The sequence below is a fragment of the Phoca vitulina genome, unplaced genomic scaffold, assembly GCF_004348235.1.
Source record: "Phoca vitulina isolate PV1807 unplaced genomic scaffold, GSC_HSeal_1.0 scaffold20, whole genome shotgun sequence".
In the NCBI taxonomy this organism is placed as follows: Eukaryota; Metazoa; Chordata; class Mammalia; order Carnivora; family Phocidae; genus Phoca; species Phoca vitulina.
This window is the reverse complement of record NW_022589723.1, coordinates 30371780-30389360: the sequence shown is the minus strand read 5'-3', so window position 1 is coordinate 30389360 and position 17581 is coordinate 30371780. Positions and strand designations below refer to the sequence as shown.

At 41.7% G+C, this 17581-nt stretch overlaps 1 protein-coding gene across 1 annotated transcript in view; it reads right to left on the bottom strand.

Moving 5' to 3' along the window:
- Window positions 1–17581, bottom strand: part of ZNF609 (zinc finger protein 609) — a 213714-nt gene that overhangs the window by 170034 nt on the left and 26099 nt on the right. Inside the window, exon 2 of the mRNA XM_032417226.1 lies at window positions 13752–14625. Within this exon, the coding sequence (XP_032273117.1) occupies window positions 13752–14498 (747 nt within the window). The 5' untranslated portion in view covers window positions 14499–14625. The remainder of the gene's footprint in view (window positions 1–13751; window positions 14626–17581) is intronic.

Genomic DNA, 17581 nt, shown 5'->3' with positions numbered 1-17581 from the left:
TCTTCATTTTGCCTCTAGGATGACCCTTGTTTCACTCAAGGGTAAGACCTGAGGCTACCATATACAAGACGAAGGAGCCTAAAAGAGAAAGAATTTGTGGTTATTGTGAGGAACATTAAAGCTGGACTTGAAAAGTAAATGCTACAAAAGAATATTAATTATATTAAGCTCAGTTCAATCCAAGGATCTATAAATTTCCACTACAGAGAAAATCTGCACCCCAAGATTTCCTCTGTCATAAAATACCTTTGTATACTAAATAGATAACTGGATATATACATTTAACATAATCAAATAAACTATATGTTGCTGGCAATAAAAAGAAAAGAAAGAACAATTTGAATGGTTTGGGCCTCACAGTTATTCCACTCATTGAGTATAGACTCTGTAGGGAGCCAGAGATAGGGAGACCTGAAATTTATGTTCACTTATCTGATTTCCAATCCCATGTGCCTCTCACTGTGTATTTAGCCAAGGTTAGGGGAACTCTAGTATTTACAAATACATATTTTTCATCAATACAGTCCTTAAACACAAGCCAGATTTTACATGAGACCTCAAACTGAAAAAACAATGGTTTGTTTCAATGCTGGAGAAAAAATTGTTTGTGTTGAATTTATGAAGTCAGTATGTCAATCTCCAACATGGGGACATCCTAAGTAACTTTCAAAAGTATTTTCTAACCAAGTGGTTCATACCCTGACTTTAGAACCTGATCCCTGTTAGGGATGGGAAAGGATAGGAAAGATACCAGACGCAAACAAAAATGAAAAAATTTCTCAGCCTCTTTCTGAAATTGTAATAAGCAATCAGCTTGTTTGATTTCAAGTCTCCACATTCTCAAGCACATATGTATAAGCAAAATGAAAAATGCCTTATGGCATATTTTATCTAAAACAGACACTCCACCAGATGTTTAAGAATCTGCATACTGACGGATTTAAGATCTAGTCTAATATGGTGTATATAAATGTGTAGTCACATTGTATGATGACTTCTTCCCCACATTTGCCATTTTTTCTCTTCCTTTCAGTGGTGTGTATATTTGAAATACTCCAAAACCTAAAGAGATCCATCTAGTGTATAGATCAATAGGGGCGCCTGGGTGGCTCAGTCGGTTAAGCATCTGCCTTGGGCTCAAGTCATGATCCCAGGGTCCTGGGACTGAGCCCCACATTGGGCTCCCTGCTCTGCGGGAAGCCTGCTTCTTCCTCTCCCACTCCCTGTGCTTGTGTTCCCTCTCTCGCTGTGCCTCTCTCTGTCAAATAAATAAATAAAATCTAAAAAAAAATCACAAGTTGCCTATATGGCAAATATATCTAGTCATAAGAATTTTGCTCAAATTTTGGGCGCCTGGGTGGCTTAGTCGGTTAAGCATCTGCCTTCAGCACGGGTCATAGTCTCGGGGTACTGAGATGGAGCCCCACATCCAACTCCGTGCTCAGCAGGGAATCTGCTTCTCCCTCTGCCCCTCCCCCTGCTCACTTGTGCTCTCTTAAATAAATAAATAAATAAAATCTTTTTTAAAAAAAGAACTTTGCTCAGATTTGACTTGAAAATTCTGGAACAATAATTTAAAATTGAATCAGTAACACTGATATGGATGTCCTCCTTTAACAACTATAACTATCAGAAATTCAGGAATTCTCCTAATTAAGGGGGTAACAAGAAGTCAGATTCATTATAGCTGTATTCTGAAATGACTGACCCCCACACAATGAGTGAGAAATGAAAAAGGAGAGTTGGAGGAGAATCTTGAGCGTGTTGAGAAACTTGAGAATCACATGATACCTAAAGTGTAGTGCATAGCTCTATCTGGAAATGGCAAAATAACAAGGACAACTTCCACAATGATAGTGGTTTTTAACCAAGAGGTACATGAAAAGCATCTGTCAAAATTTTAAAAAATATGTACATGCTTGGAGTCCCCAGCTCTAAAGATTTTACTTTAGTAGGGCACTTTTACTTTTGTAGAAGCTCCAAAATGATTTTGCACCTCCAGTTGAGAAGCCTCCACACTAAGAAACTCTTCAACTTGAATGTTAATTTCTCTAACCTCACATTACTTTGCTTGGTGTATGATGAATATTTACACCTCCTTTCTACAATACTCTCTGTACCTTTCACTAAGGATTAATTCAGTGCAGAGTTAAGTACTTAACTTCTAAAGAAATGTATCTGATAGGAAATATCAACTCTGAGTTGAGTGGGCTGGGAACCAGTTTATAAAAAACTTTTTATGATGAAAAGAACCCACTAACAAAGATGGAGGCCAACAGAAGACATACAGATGGCCAAGAGGTACATGAAAAGATGTCCAATGTCACTAATCATCAGGGAAATGCAAATCAAAACCTCAATAAGGTACGACCTCACACCTGTTAGAATAGCTATTATTAAAAAGGTAAGAAATAAGTATTGGTGAGGATGTGGAGAAGAAGAAGCCCTTGAGCACTATATTGGTGGGAATGTAAACTGGTGCAGCCACTATGGAAAATAGTTTCCTCAAAAAACTAAAAATAGAACTACTATATGATCCAGCAATTCCACTTGTGGACATTTATCCAAAGAAAACAAAAACTAATTTGAAAAGATATATGCACCCCCCCTTGTTCACTGCAGCATTATTTACAATAGCCAAGACATGGAAACAACCTAAATGTCCATCAGTGGATGAATGGATAAAGAAAATCTGGCATGTGTACTTGTATATAAAATGGACTATTTTTCATTCATAAAAAAAGAATGAAATCTTGCCATTTGCAACTACACAGAGGGACCTTGAAGGCACTACGCTAAGTGAAACAAGTCAGAAAAAGATAAATACTATATGATCTCACTTACATGTGGAATCTATTTTTTTTTTTGAGAGAGAGGGACCGTGTGCGTGCACGTGCGAGGGTGGGGGGCAGGTGTTGGGAAGAGGGAGAGGGAGAGAGACACTCTTAAGCAGGCTCCACGCTCAGTGCAGAGCCCAATGCATGGCTCAATCCCACAACCCCGAGATCATGACCTGAGCTGAACCCAGAAGTCGGACACTTAACCGACTGAGCCACCCCTATATGTGGAATTTAAACAAAACAAAAAACCACCCAAGCTCATAGATATAGAGAATATATCGGTGATTGCCTGAGATGAGGAGTGGGTGAAATGGGTAAAAAAGGTCAAAAGGTACTAATTTCCATGGGGATGTAATAATGAATAAGCCATAGGGATGTAATAATGTATTGCATGGTGGCCATAGTTAATAATATTGTATTGCATATTTGAAAGTAGCTAGGAGAATAAATCTTGAAAGTTCTCATCAGAAGAAAAAGACTTTTGTAACTATATGTAGTTATGGATGTTAACTGGACTTACTGTGGTGATCATTTTGCAATATATACAAATACTGAATCATCATGTTTTATACCTGAAACTAATATATTATGTCAATTATTCCTTAATTTAAAAAAAGACCATGAAAAAATTTAATGGCCAGGTCTGGCTCATTTAAATACAATATAGTATTTGCTAGTAGGGCTGGAACCCAACGGTCTCAAATTAAAAAATACTCAATTGGGGGCGCCTGGGTGGCTCAGTCGGTTAAGTGTCCGACTTCTGCCTTCGGCTCAGGTCATGATCCCAGGGTCCTGGAATCGAGCCCTGCATCGGGCTCCCTGCTCAGCGGGAAGCCTGCTTCTCCCTCTCCCACTCCCCCTGCTTGTGTTCCCTCTCTTGTTGTGTCTCTCTCTGTCAAATAAATAAATAAAATCTTAAATAAAAAAATAAAAAAATACTCAATTAGTGTATTTTTCAGGCACAAAGTCAAATTGTACTCTTCCAATGGATAATATTTCAAGTTGAAAACTGACCACTACCAAAAATCTAAAAACTGCCTTTTTATTTCCTGCAGCTAGTGACAAGTTCACAAAAAGAAGTACCTTAATCCTCACTCTTCTCCTCACTGTTCAGATTATAGCTCTAATTCCTTCAAAAGGCTAAAGTCTGTACTCCTTAAGGATTAACAAAAGGGAGGGGCGCCTGGGTGGCTCAGTCGTTAACGTCTGCCTTAGGCTCAGATCATGATCCCAAGGTCCTGGGATGGAGCCCCGCATGGGCTCCCTACTCAGGGGGGAGCCTGCTTCTCCCTCTCCCACTCCCCCTGCTTGTGTTCCTTCTCTCGCTCTGTCTCTCTCTGTCAAATAAATAAATAAAATCTTAAAAAAAAAGGATTAATAAAAGGGAAAAAACTTTCTAAACTAAAGCAATCATGTTACATTCATTTCAATCCTTAGAAAAACAGTTCAGAAGGCCTGAATATATACCAAAAAAACCTGACTTTAATGGAAAACAGTTAAGCAAGAGTCATGGTTTTTATTTTTTTTTTACAATTTTATTTATTTATTTGAGAGAGGAAGGAGGGTGAGCATGAGAGAGAGAGGGAGAGAGCAGCAGTGGGAAGAGAGGCAGAGGGTGAAGGAAAAGCAGACTCCCTGCTGAGCAAGGAGCCCGATGCGGGGCAACCCTGAGATCATGACCTGAGCTGAAGGCAGACGCTTAACCAACTGAGCCACTCAGGCACCCCAAGAGCCATGGTTCTTCAACCTGAGATCAGCCCTGTACCAAAAGGAGTCCAACAAACAGTTCCAAACTAACTAATCAATCAAACAATATAACTCTAGACCTCAATGGCTCCAAATGCTCTGACTCAATCTCTCTCTCCTCAAGCCTTCCTGGAAACCAGGAGTTAAAATATAAGCTATCATAAACTCATTCTTTTTTTTTTTTTAAGATTTTATTTATTTGAGAGAGAGAGAATGAGAGAGAGAGAGAGCACAAGAGGGGGAGGGTCAGAGGGAGAAGCAGACTCCCTGCTAAGCAGGGAGCCCGATGTGGGACTCGATCCCGGGACTCCAGGATCATGACCTGAGCCGAAGGCAGTCGCTTAACCAACTGAGCCACCCAGGCGTCTCAAACTCACTCTTTTCTAAAACTTTCAGGTGCTTAACTCTTTAAAGTCTCTAAAGATATCCTTTCATCTTAATTTCACAATGACCTTGCACCTCACAGCTAGTAACATTATATTAGCAATAGCTAACATTTATTGAGTAGTTACAACATGCTAGGCACTGTGCTGAGTGCTTAATGTTCTTTATCTGATCTAAAACTCACAATAAGGTCAGTACTATTATTCACTTCCATATTACAGATGAGAAAAGAAGCTTAGGGGAGCCTGGATGGCCCAGTCAGTTAAGCGTCTGCCTTTGGCCCTGGTCATCGTACCGGGGTCCTGTGATCGAGCCCCGCGTCGGGCTCTCTGCTCAGCAGAGGTCTGCTTCTCTTTCTCTCTCTGCCCCTCTCCCCCGCCCGTGCTCTCTGTCTCAAGTAAATAAAAATCTTTAAAAAAAAAGAAAAGAAGCTTAGAAAAGTTAAATATTTTAAATATTTCTACTGCTCTCAAAGTCCCAAACCCTTAGGTATTCCTTCCAATTTTTCCAATTTGATCCTCATTATTAAAAGGGGAAGGTGCTGGATGCCTGAGTGGCTCAGTTAAGCGTCTGCCTTCGGCTCCAGTCATGATCCCAGGGTCCTGGGATTGAGTCCCGCAGTGGGCTCCTTGCTCACCAGGGAGCCTGCTTCTCCCTCTGCCTGCCACACTCCTGCTTGTGCACGCGCTCTCTCTGACAAATAAACAAAATCTTTAAAAATAAATAAATAAATAAATAAATAAATGGGGAAGGTGCTCTATGATAGCAGATCTCAAACTTTGGTGCGTATCATGGTCAAAGAAAGAGCTAATGTGGGGAGCCTGGTTAAGTGTCTGCCTTCAGCTCAGGTCATGGTCCCAGGGTCCTGGGATCGAGCCCCACATCGGGCTCTCTGCTCGGCAGGAAGCCTGCTTCTCCCTCTCCCACTCCCCCTGCTTGTGTTCCCTCTCTCGCTATGTCTCTCTCTGTCAAATAAATAAAATCTTTAAAAAAAAAAACAAAAACGTCTTAGAAAGAGCTAATGTTTAAACACAAATTGTTGGGCCTCAACCCCAGAGTTTCTGATTTGGGGGACTGGGATGGCCCCTGATATTTCAATTTCTAACACATTCCCAGATGTTGCTGCTGCTGGTACAGGGACTACTGCTTTATAAAAAGGTAAAAGGAAGTAATCCCCTCTCACCTTAGCTATCATTTTCTCATGTGAAAACACTTCTCTACAGAGTACTTCTAACAAGAGAGACACTTAGGACTTAAAAAAACCTCCAGGGTCTGAAAGCTAAAAGACTTTTTTCCCCCCACTTCACAAAGGCCCCAATATCACCAGTGACATTAAGACAGTGGAAATCCAAAAGAGGAAAATTAAGAACAGAATGACTGTAAAATTCTGCTCAAGGGCCTGTCACCATCCACATTTTACTTCTTCAGCCTAAAAGTGTTTCCTTTGGGTGTCCTAGGGCAAGAGAAACGCCAAAAGAAAAAGGAGGTAGATTGTTTTGTAATACTAAAAAAATCGAGGACAGGTTCTAAAAATATCACAGAATTTTGCCCTATGAACAGAAAATCTCAAAATGCTATAAATTCCTTCTGCCTCTCTTTTGTCACACTATCCTCCATCTCAAAAGAGCTATTTCTCTAACGCAAGACTGACCCAAAGTCTATCCTTTCTCAAGTAGCTTAAACATTGATTACGTCAATGTCATGTAGGACGAATGACTTCAGGCATAGGATTTGTTAAAAACGTCTCCTCAGCCTGCCAGGGAAGCTTCTTACTTGGGTGGGTGCTGTCAACCATGACTAAACTGTACCAAGAGAAATATACTTTAAAATATTAATATAGCTTGGCACCTTCCTGATGCTAATCCTTCCAGGCCCATCCCAATGGCACAACTGGGAAATTAACCAAAGAGAAAAGCAATCTTCCCTCTGCTCTCTACTTTCAGATGCTCCTCCTCTACAGCTCTGCCATGCACAGACTCATTCTATACATATATACAGAGATAGAACATGCGCACACACACAAATAACTCTCGGCAGGAACCAAAAATCAAAGCCTAACCCCACAGTTTTGAAGTGAGCAAGTCCAATTTCCTTCTTTGTAGCCCTTGACACATGCTGGCTGGGAGCCGTCTGGATTTTTTTCTGCCTTGTTCCTGCACCAGAAGCTCTGCACTGCAGGTCAGGGGATGATAAGGAAATGAACAGTGTAATTTCCAAGGCCTCTGAACACAGCCCTGTCAGCAGCTCTGGAGGCGGGTTACTCAAGCATGGCTTGAAGAGTGAAAACCACAGAGAGGAGGGCTCAGCCAGCCAGCAGTGGCAGGATCTCAGCTGTGTATGTTACTGCCACCTCCAGCCTGAAAGCCCAAGCCCTGCTGCCTCCCTGGATGAGCTCTGCTGGTAAAACCTCTTATACCCAAATGGCAAAAATACAAGTTCGCACTGGGGGAGGAAGATTAAGAACTGGGACTTAGATTTTCCATGCACTCTTGTGTAGAAACAAAAAGCATTTAGTGCTCTTCCAGCATACACGAGATTGCACAGGCTGGCAAACCCACAATAACATCTATCCAACATACCCAATCCCACATCAGGGATATGGCCAGAAAGGAAACTCAATTTATATGAAATGTGAAATTCAATAGGCTACGTCAAGATCTTTTAAAGCCAATTTTCGGTCTCTCCCCTTCTCCAATCCCCACTATAAATATCAGGACCTTTAGAACCCATTACCAGCATGAAAATTTCCCAACCCAGGTTTGGATCTTCTTCTGAGCACAGTGCTCAAAATCTTAGCCAACATGTTTATCTATTTATACTGGGCTTCCTGTATAGGTGGAATGTGGTTATATTTCAGCCCATTATTGCCTAGGGGAGACTGAGACATATTTTAACTTAAATCGTGTTTTTCTCTCTTTCTAATATTTACTGAATGCTTCCTACTGAATGCCACACACTGTTCAAAGTGTTTTATATGCATTAACTAATTTAATCTCTTAACAACCCAATGTAGGAACTATTATTTTCCTCATTTCGCAGTTGAAAAAACTGAGAGCAGTTAGGTAACTTGCTCAAGATCACTCAGTTAATAAGTGGCAAAGTTGCGGGGTGCCTGGGTGGCTCAGTCATTAAGCATCTGCCTTCGGCTCAGGTCATGGTTCCAGGGTCCTGGGATCGAGCGCCACATCAGGCTCCCTGCTCCGCGGGAAGCCTGCTTCTCCCTCTCCCACTCCCCCTGCTTGTGTTCCCTCTCTTGCTGTGTCTCTCTCTGTCAAATAAATAAAATCTTAAAAAAAAAAAAAATAGTAAGTGGCAAAGCTGCGATACAAACCAGGTAGTCTGGCTCCAGAGTTTATACTCTTAACCACTAAGTTATAGATAAAAGTTGATGTGAAATTTAAGTTTAGAAAAAAAGCTAGTGTTTTATGTCAGAAGTGGTTCCCAATTCTCACCTTAAAAAGAAAATTTGTCATGGTTTTCAAATGTTAAAGTATATAGCAATTATCTGGAGAGACTTCTGGCAGATTTTTGGGCCCCCACTCCTAAAACTTACTTAGCAGAACTGGCGTAGGGTCAAGAATCTGCATTTTGACACTCAGGTGATGTGATACACATGGTTTTATGGGCCACACTTTTAGGGACTCTACTGTAGATGGTAAACTGTAAGGTCCAAAGAGCAGGAAACTTCTCTGTTTTATTCACTAGTACATACCAAGCACCAAGCACAATACCTGGAATCTAAAATGCACTCAATTGTCAACTATATCTCAATTAAATTTTTTAAATAAAAATAAATAAAATGCACTCAGTTAATGTACTGAATAAATGGTATTCAACAGTATATATCATGTCTTTATAAAACAGTTAATATCCACAATACATTTAAGGTCTGCCTACTAGTGATATGTCCAAGAAGCAATAGGGTTTTGTTCTCTTACCTGCAATTGCAAAGAAATGGCAATGCCTCAACGCTTACAATGGAAATCTGAATGCAATATTCCAGAAAACACACACACACACACACACACAAAACCAAGCTCAAAGTAGCAGTTTAAAAGTAACTTTCCCTCTTTATATTTAACAGGATAATAGGATAGGTTTAACACCAGCTGTAAATAGTTCTTTGCAAACATCATCATACCAAGGAAATCTAAACTCAAGGATCCTTTGTTTATTAAGCATCTACAACGTTAAAATCAGTATGAAAAACAATGAAAACAGTTTCAAGAGTATCTGAGAATTTACATCCAATGTTTCTAAGGTAGTTTTTAGAATGGGAAAACAAAGAATCCCTCATAACAGTTGAAGACTTTTTAAATACCCCAGAATAACAATATGCCATAAGAACTTGGTCACCAAAAACCTGGTGTCTAAGCCTGACTTTGCTACTGACTACCCGTGAAAGCCTAGGCAAGTCATATGACCTCCCTGGTCTTAGTTTCTTCTTCCATAAAATGAGGAGATTGGACAAGATAATTTTTCTGTGGGACCTCCTTGAATTACAACACCCAGATGGAAAACAGAGCTACTGAAGAAAAAATAAATTAAGTTCAGGCTCTGTTGCATCTCTGTCCCACATAAATATCAATTTCTTTTTAATTTTTTCCATGTAGGAAAATGCTTGAGGGCATTTGGCTTCAGGAAGCATGGCTGACTGCTATGCCATCAATAGCTGAGAAAGAACAGCTAGTGAAGGAGGAAGCTTTAAGAGAGAAAGCCTTGAATCAGAAGGAAAAAAAGACCTGACCTTGATTGGGCAATGAGGGATTTAACACGAGAGAACTGAGCTGGAAGGCATAAACTAGGGCAGGAAAACAAAAACCAAGGGCAAAGGAAGATGCTCTTAGAACACAGGATATGATAGCAAGCATGATCAGAAGGCGAAAGAGCAAAGAGCACACTTAATGGTGTTTTTTTTTTTTCTTTTCTTTTTTTGTATCCTAAAGTAAGGGGGGGAAGTGGTAATATATGTAGCAGTCTGAGAGTAGCAGAACCTGAGACCCAAAACAGGAGTGCAGACTGTTCCTACCTTGCAAGATCAAAAACAGCAGCTAAAGAGGCCAGGGGAGCTTCTGGTTGCAAACCTCTAGATCCTTTAGCCACTAGAGCCTACTGGTTACTTTGTATGATTTGAAAAAAATGAGTCTCACCTTAAATTCCTGGTTTAAGCCCTGATTCTGACAAGAGTCTGTACTGCGGGACAGACTCAGCAGATACATCACTGCCTTCTATAGTTTTTAAATTCTTTTTTTTTTCTTGCCTGTCAGAGTGGCAATGCAAGCACTAAGCTCTAAGCTTGGAACATTCAGGCAGGAACCCTTCCTCCCCTTCCATCCCTAACTTAACAATCTATCAATCAAACCAAAGGCAAGGGAACAGGCAGGAGCCTAAAGGCTCTGTCTTGTTTATTCCTCAACATTCCCTCCCCCATCTCTTTAGCTGGCAGGAAGTATGAGTTCAATAACAATTCAGGGCAGCAGCAGTTGCTAAGAGCCATTCTGGTCTCTCCTACAACTCTGGAAAACAGCACAGTGAGCCCTTCCAGACAAAGGTGTGGTGGAGCCTAAGCAGGATCCCATGAAGGGAAATCCACATTCTTGGCTAATAGGAAATTCCCTCAGCCATAGCCTGAGATACTTACCTTGATGAGAAAGAAGGTCCTGAGGTGGATAATTTGAATACTCAAATCTCCCTCATTAGCTAGTGGTAGACATGTGACAATTCTACCCTACACCACAAACTCTATTTGTCTTCTCCCCTGTTTCCAAGGTGGTGAGGGGTGGGGAGGGTAGGCGGACATGGTTAGGGGGAGACATCAGTCAAGACGCTTCCCAAATTTTATGAGTTTTCTTTCTTCATGATAGCTCCCAGCTCAGGGTATATAATTCCCAGATTATATCAAAACATGTTTTGCTGTTTTAGTTCTGTTGGTTGTCCCCACATAGAAGGAACATTCCAAACCAGTTAAGGCATAGGCAAGCCCATATCTAAGAGAGAAAATCTTAAAGTTTTCAAAGACTTAGCATATAAGCTATAATCCTTATCATCACTGAGCCCCTATTATACTCTAAACTCTGGAGTCCTTGTTTCCCAAAAGCTGATCTGCTGTAAGATTCCTAGCCTTCTCTTCCCTTAAGTCTTCCCCTCCTCCCATTCTAGAAACACTCTCTCCCTGTAGTGTTTTCATCTCCTAGCAACTTCCTAACATTTATTTAAATAATTATTTCAATGATCAAAGGCTTTATGGAAAAGCACCCCCAGAACCAGACTGTTCAAAAGGGTTGAGGGAATAGGGAAAGGAACTGAGAAACCAGGTTTTGGCTTACAGTAACATCAAACTGCACAGCAACTTTCTGCTTCTAAAAGTACCTCCCAGCAATTTTATCTTTCTTCCAAAAACTGAAGCAGTCTCTCCCTTTTCTCTCTCATTCCATTGCCCCACTGTCAGTCTCCTTGGGAGACAAGGCTTATATACCACAGCTACATTATGAAGGGGCAAACCTCCCTGGCACCAAGGTGCTTTCTTAGCTGAATACACTGCATCTTTCAGCCCAATTATAATCTGAAGGGCAACCACTCAACTGGTCACGGGACCTCTAAGAGAAAACAGGTTCCGGTGGTGCCTGGGTGGCTCAGTCGTTAAGCGTCTGCCTTCAGCTCAGGTCATGATCCCAGAGTCCTGGGATCGAGCCCGCGTCGGGCTCCCTGCTCCGTGGGAAGCCTGCTTCTCCCTCTGCTGCTCCCCCTGCTTGTGTTCCCTCTCTCCCTGCCCCTCTCTCTGTCAAATAAATAAATAAAATCTTAAAAGAAAAGAAAACAGGTTCCATTTGCTACTCTGTTGGAGACTATCATGGACATTTAGACGTAAATCCAGCATGAAGCTCAGCATCATTAATCCTTTCACCTGCAGATGACTACTGGGCCTACAAGACTGCGACGTGAGTCAAGAGTTCTAAACAGAAAGGAAAATGAAGTCCACTCTCAGAAGTGGCCACTTTTCAGTGTGCCTGAGTGGCTCAGTCAGTTGGGCATCTGCCTTCGGCTCAGGTCATGATCCCAGGGTCCTGGGATAGAGCCCTGCATCGGGGTCCCTGCTCCAAGGTGAGCCTGCTTCTCCCTTTCCCTGCCACTCTCCCTGCTTGTGCATGCATGCGTGCGCGTGCACGCTCTGTCAAATAAATAAATAAATCTTTTTTTAAAAAAGTGGCCACTTTTCAGCACAGGAAGTACAGTGATTATGAACATGGATATATGGCAAGAGTTTATTGCAGCCAGATGTAGGGAACAGTCTAATGGGCCTGGAACAGAAGCAAGAACTCCTGGTACTCCTAGGCCTCTTTAAAACAGTATTATCTGCACCCCAGAGAAAATGGTAAATCACAGCCAGCAGAGGATGAGCCATGCCAGTAGCCAGCTGGAACTTGATGCTGCTGAGGTGGACTATAGCATCTGTCACCTAAACACAGACAGTTTCTCTCTGGCAGCTGCCACTGGTGAAAGGGAATGAACCATTGTGTTATTAGTGGAAGAAAATTCACAGCCCTGTTACCAGGGAAGCCCAGATGTTGCTAAGAGCTACAGATGTGCCGGAGGCAAAGACCAAAATACCTACAGCAAAGACAGCACAGCCTACCACTGGAATCCAGGCACGGAGAGGGCACCACCACACAAACATACACATGCAGCCTCTATTTATTAACACTTACATATGGAAATAGGTATTCCCTGTTGCAGCTGATGTAATTACAGAGAAACCAATTTATACTGCATCTGCTGGGATCAGCTGAAAGCACGGGGTGAGCAAAACACAGCGGAAAAAATCAAGAGCCAATGAAGAGCTCATCACCAGGCCAGCCGCTTTGCAGGAAATTGTAAGCTGCTGAAGTTTAAGGCAGCCTGAGCTGACCCTAGACTCACACCTACTCTGCTCCAGCCCTGCAAGCTCTATTTCCTGAGACATGAACTAAGATCATCTTCCCAGAGGAGGAGAGCCCCTCCTGTGGCTACAAGCACCTGTCCTTTCAACTCAAGCAGAAGGTAAGGTATCATTACACGGTTTGGCAGCTATTAAACCACCAGGACACTGTGATTACCAATATTTGAGGTAGATACGTGGCCAAGAACTATACCTTTAATGGCCAAAGAATCTCTTTCAAGGCCAAACATGCATAGCCACAACACTAACTCGTAAGGCCTTATGATTAAGTACCTCTTAGTACAGTCAGTACCTCTTGCTCCCTTATTTACCTGCCCCTTTGCTCCTTGGTAGCCACCAATAGAACACTTGGTAGATATCATACCATGAAACTTATTTAACCTTTTCTCTTCCAGAAACCCAGCAGCACCATTTATTCCATTAAAAAGAACACTCAACCGAAAGCCTATCATCAACTTATAAAGTTTATCAATGACTCTGAGGATGAAATACCAGCAAGCTGGGGACCACGTAAAGGTTGATGCCAGTCTCCAGCAACAAGTGTCTGAGGGTGGGACAAGAACGAGGTAGCAGGTTCTCAACTTGACTTAAGAGAAAATTCATTCTACCAAGTAGCTGCCCCCAACAATAGATATTCTCCAAAATGGCCAGGCCTGCTGTTAATGAATCTATAGAGAATCCCCTAATTTGGAACAAAACCACATTATCATTACCAGCTGCTCTGACCTTGTAATTGGTCATTACCCACAAACTAATGAGCCTCCCACAGAGTGCACAAAGCATTTAGTGGTTAGTCCAGGGCAGTTCTGACTGGCAGTAGGCAGCCAGATCTGGCCACCTCTTACCTTTTCAGACTTGACTTTCTTTAGCGGGCGACACTCATTCTCCCCTTCCTCTGGCTCCGGTTTAGCTCCCAAAGGATTGAGCGCTGCCCCAGGCTCAATAGCTATACTCCCAAGTGGCTCCACAGCTCCTGTATCCACCCCTGCACTTCCATCATACTGACCACCCCGTCCTCCCAAGGGAACTGGCTGGAGGACCCCAGGATCCTTTTCTGAACAAGTCCCCACTCCTTCGCTTCTCTCCTTCTTGCTCTTAGATGAGCTGTTCTCCTTCTCCTTTTTGGAGCCGGCTACACTGCGGGATGCCTTAGCCGCCTTCTCTGAGCCCTTGGGAGCAATAGCAGCAACCAGGCTTCCTGCATTGGCACCATCTCCTGAGCGTCCCTGCACCTCTTTCTTGCTAGCTGCCCCCTCACTTGGAGTGAACAGGGAAGTCCCTGGAGTGGGTTTGCTAGTGTCTTTGCCACTCTTATTCCTTTTGGATTTTGATTTGCCTTCCTTCCCTTGAGGACCTGGCACTGGGGTCACAAACTTGATGTTGTCTGGTAGTGTGGCCACAGCATTGGGAGCCGGTATCCCCACCTCCTTTGAGCCTGACATTTCCAGTTTCTGCTGGTCCTTTTCCAGATCGGCGTCCAGGTCAATGATGAGATTCCCTACTCCAATGTCCCATTCATCCCCACTGTCGTATGTCTCAACCGGGTTTGCATCCACTCCTTTCCCTCCGGAGGCTCCACTGCTCAAGGACATCTTAGAGTCAACGTCCCACCTCAAGATTCAAGGCTCTTCCTTGCCCCCAGCTTTCCTATTTTCAGCTTCAGCTATGTTCTCAGACCTGCCACATTGGTCAGTACATGCCCAGTGGACAACATCATTGCTGGAAAAAGAAAATTTAAAGAACTGTTAAAGGAAACAATACAGGCAAGGAGACAGCCTGAAATAAACTCCCACACAAAACAGACTCTTCCTAGGGGGCTATCACATCACAATGGACAAGACAAACAGGTTCAATTGTATTTCTAACCAAGTCACATTGGACCAGGGAAAAGTTAATTCCCGCTCCATCTCCCCAGGGGAGAGTACAGTATTTCCAAATGCCCGGAGATTCTGTATAAGTCTTAACTAGGAATCCTCTAGAGTTAGTTTCCCATTCCCCAGAGACTTACTTCTACTATCACTGCCAGCTGGCAATCCTCCCTCAATCAATACAGGCCCTGGCACATAACAGATTCAAGCTCTAGCACAACTTTACTCAAACCCCCTTTCTCCTTGCTTCTTCTTGAATTATCAGAGAATCAGAACATGGACTTGCAAAGGCTGTAAAAGCCCTCTATTAACAGGGCCTATCCCTACCAACAATAAGGATGCCTTGTCATTCTACTGTTGGCGGGGGGGGGGGGAATCTTATTATGGATAAGAGTGAAAGAGAAAAAGCAAGCAGAACTAGGAAAAATATAACATTAGGATAGAGAACAAATACTGTAGCTAAAGAAGACAATCCTCAGAGAGGACTCAATTAATCAGCTTAATTTCAGTTAAGTAAGCCTTATTCAACTCAAGGTTTCAAATTATGTCCGAAGAGGGTAATGCAGTGTAGCCTTTCCCACGTCCCACTAAAATATCTATGAAGACACACACACATAAACACACACGAAAAAATTTTACCCTGACTGAACACTACTAAAACCCCTAAAAGCAGAGTGTGAAATAATTCTTCACATTTTTACATAAGATTGGTGGCATAGTATTGATAAATACCAAGGCCTCACCACATGAAACAGAGATTAGCTAAAAAAGGGGGGTTGGGGGAGGGAGACAATTTATAACACGCCAGTCTCCTGCCTCTAGACTTCGGGAGTGTACCATCTAGAAAACCTGGCAGCCAACAAATACCATCCATGTTATTACTTTATGACAAAGCGAAAGAGTTCTGTTCTTGCTCACTCCCCTGTCTACCATCTTTCTATATCCATTTAGAAAAGAACGCTCATAACAGAGCAAAAGGCAAACAGAGACAAGACCAATTGTACTTTTTCACCTACTCTCTCAAGACAGTATCAAAGAACCAGGGTGCAGTTACAAGAGAAGACATCATCCCAAGATAGCAGAGCTGTCCCAAGGAAATGCTTGCTAGGAACTGGGATTTAAGAGAGAAAGCTGTGCACACTGATTTGTCATTTAGCTGTAGATATGAGAAGAAAATATATCCTTTACACAAGTAGAGAGCTTAGTACCATTAGGAACAACTATTGCTGGCATCGAGTCTACAGAGACCTTACTTCATAAAAGGAAGAGCAAATGAGGGGGGGAGTTGATGTAGGAACTATGAAAAAATGCCACCCACAAGGTAAAGGAAACATTATCCCTGAAGTCAGAGAAATGATACCTCTGAAAATATCTAGAATTTTATTTATTTTAAATATTTATTTTATTTATTCGACAGAGACAGAGAGAGACAGCATGAGTGGGGGGCCGGGAGGGAGAAGCAGACTCCCTGCTAAGCAGGAAACCTGACACAGGGCTTGATCCCAGGATCCTGGGATCATGATCTGAGCTGAAGGCAGACGTTTAACCGACTGAGCTACCCAGGTGCCCTAAATATCTAGAATTTTAAAGAAATTTTTGTTGAAATGTTTGGAATTCTCAATACCACCGAAGAAGATTTGGCCTCCAGTAAATATTATCTTTGTTCATTCATTCAAAAAAAATTGTATTTATTACCTACTATGTGCTAGGTGATGGGAATATAGCAGTGAATAAGTGAATAAGGCAGTGGAAAATGGTACTGGAAATAATTCTATTATGAGGGACAGTGAGCATTTCTAGAAAAGGGAATGCCAACTGAATCTGCACTATAGTGCATCATTAAAGCATAGTTCTTTCCAACATCATAATTTATTACCTCTGCAATCTTTACAACTGTGTGGCAAGGCTTAGAACATAACACGTTCACATTCACTTAAGACTCACCCACTTTCCTCCCAAGCTGCACTATCAGTATGTAATTTAACCATTAAAACAACCCTATGTTTGTTTAACCTTGGAAAAACAAAACTTTCAAAAGACTTTCCTCTACAAAACAAAACAAACAAATACAACCTTCCTCTAGAAAACAGGACTATGATGGAAGAGAGACTCTGGGGGAAAGAATATAAAGTACATAAAAATGATAGTGCTCAGAGAGCTTATGACAGTTCTCACTTTACTATACTCGTTGACCTGTCATAGGGAGCAGGATAAATGACGTGTGCCAGTAAGGAAGAGACAGCATTAAGAAGAAAACAGGCAGAAATGAAAGGATATGAACTTAGACAAAAGGATATGAGGATATGACATTTTTTAAAAAGGAAGAAGGAAACAAAAAATGCACTACCTATTAAAATTCACACAGAAATCAAAAAAGCACAGAACTGAAACTGTGGGAAATGATTCAGTAAACTACAAGAAAACTTGAGATATTTTCCTAGAACATGAATAAAAAGGACAGCAAAAAGAAAATTAGAGAAGTTGAGAGAGATATACCATTTAATAGCACTGAAAAGAAAACTGAGGAAACTAGAACAAACGGGAGGAAAGCAACCCATTAAGACATAATAAATGAATAATATCTTGAGCTAAAAAAGATCCTGCATGCAGATTAAAAAGGTTTACTACTCTTTAGCAAAATCAATTTAAAAAGCCAAACTTGCACACATTCTGGCAAAATTCTCCAATTATAAGGACAAAATTTGGACCAACCTCAGACTGCTCTGCAATATTAAATGTTAAAAAAGAATGAAAAATCTACAGAATTTTGAAGAAAAAAGGTTGTTACTCAAGTTTTACAGTCAAGT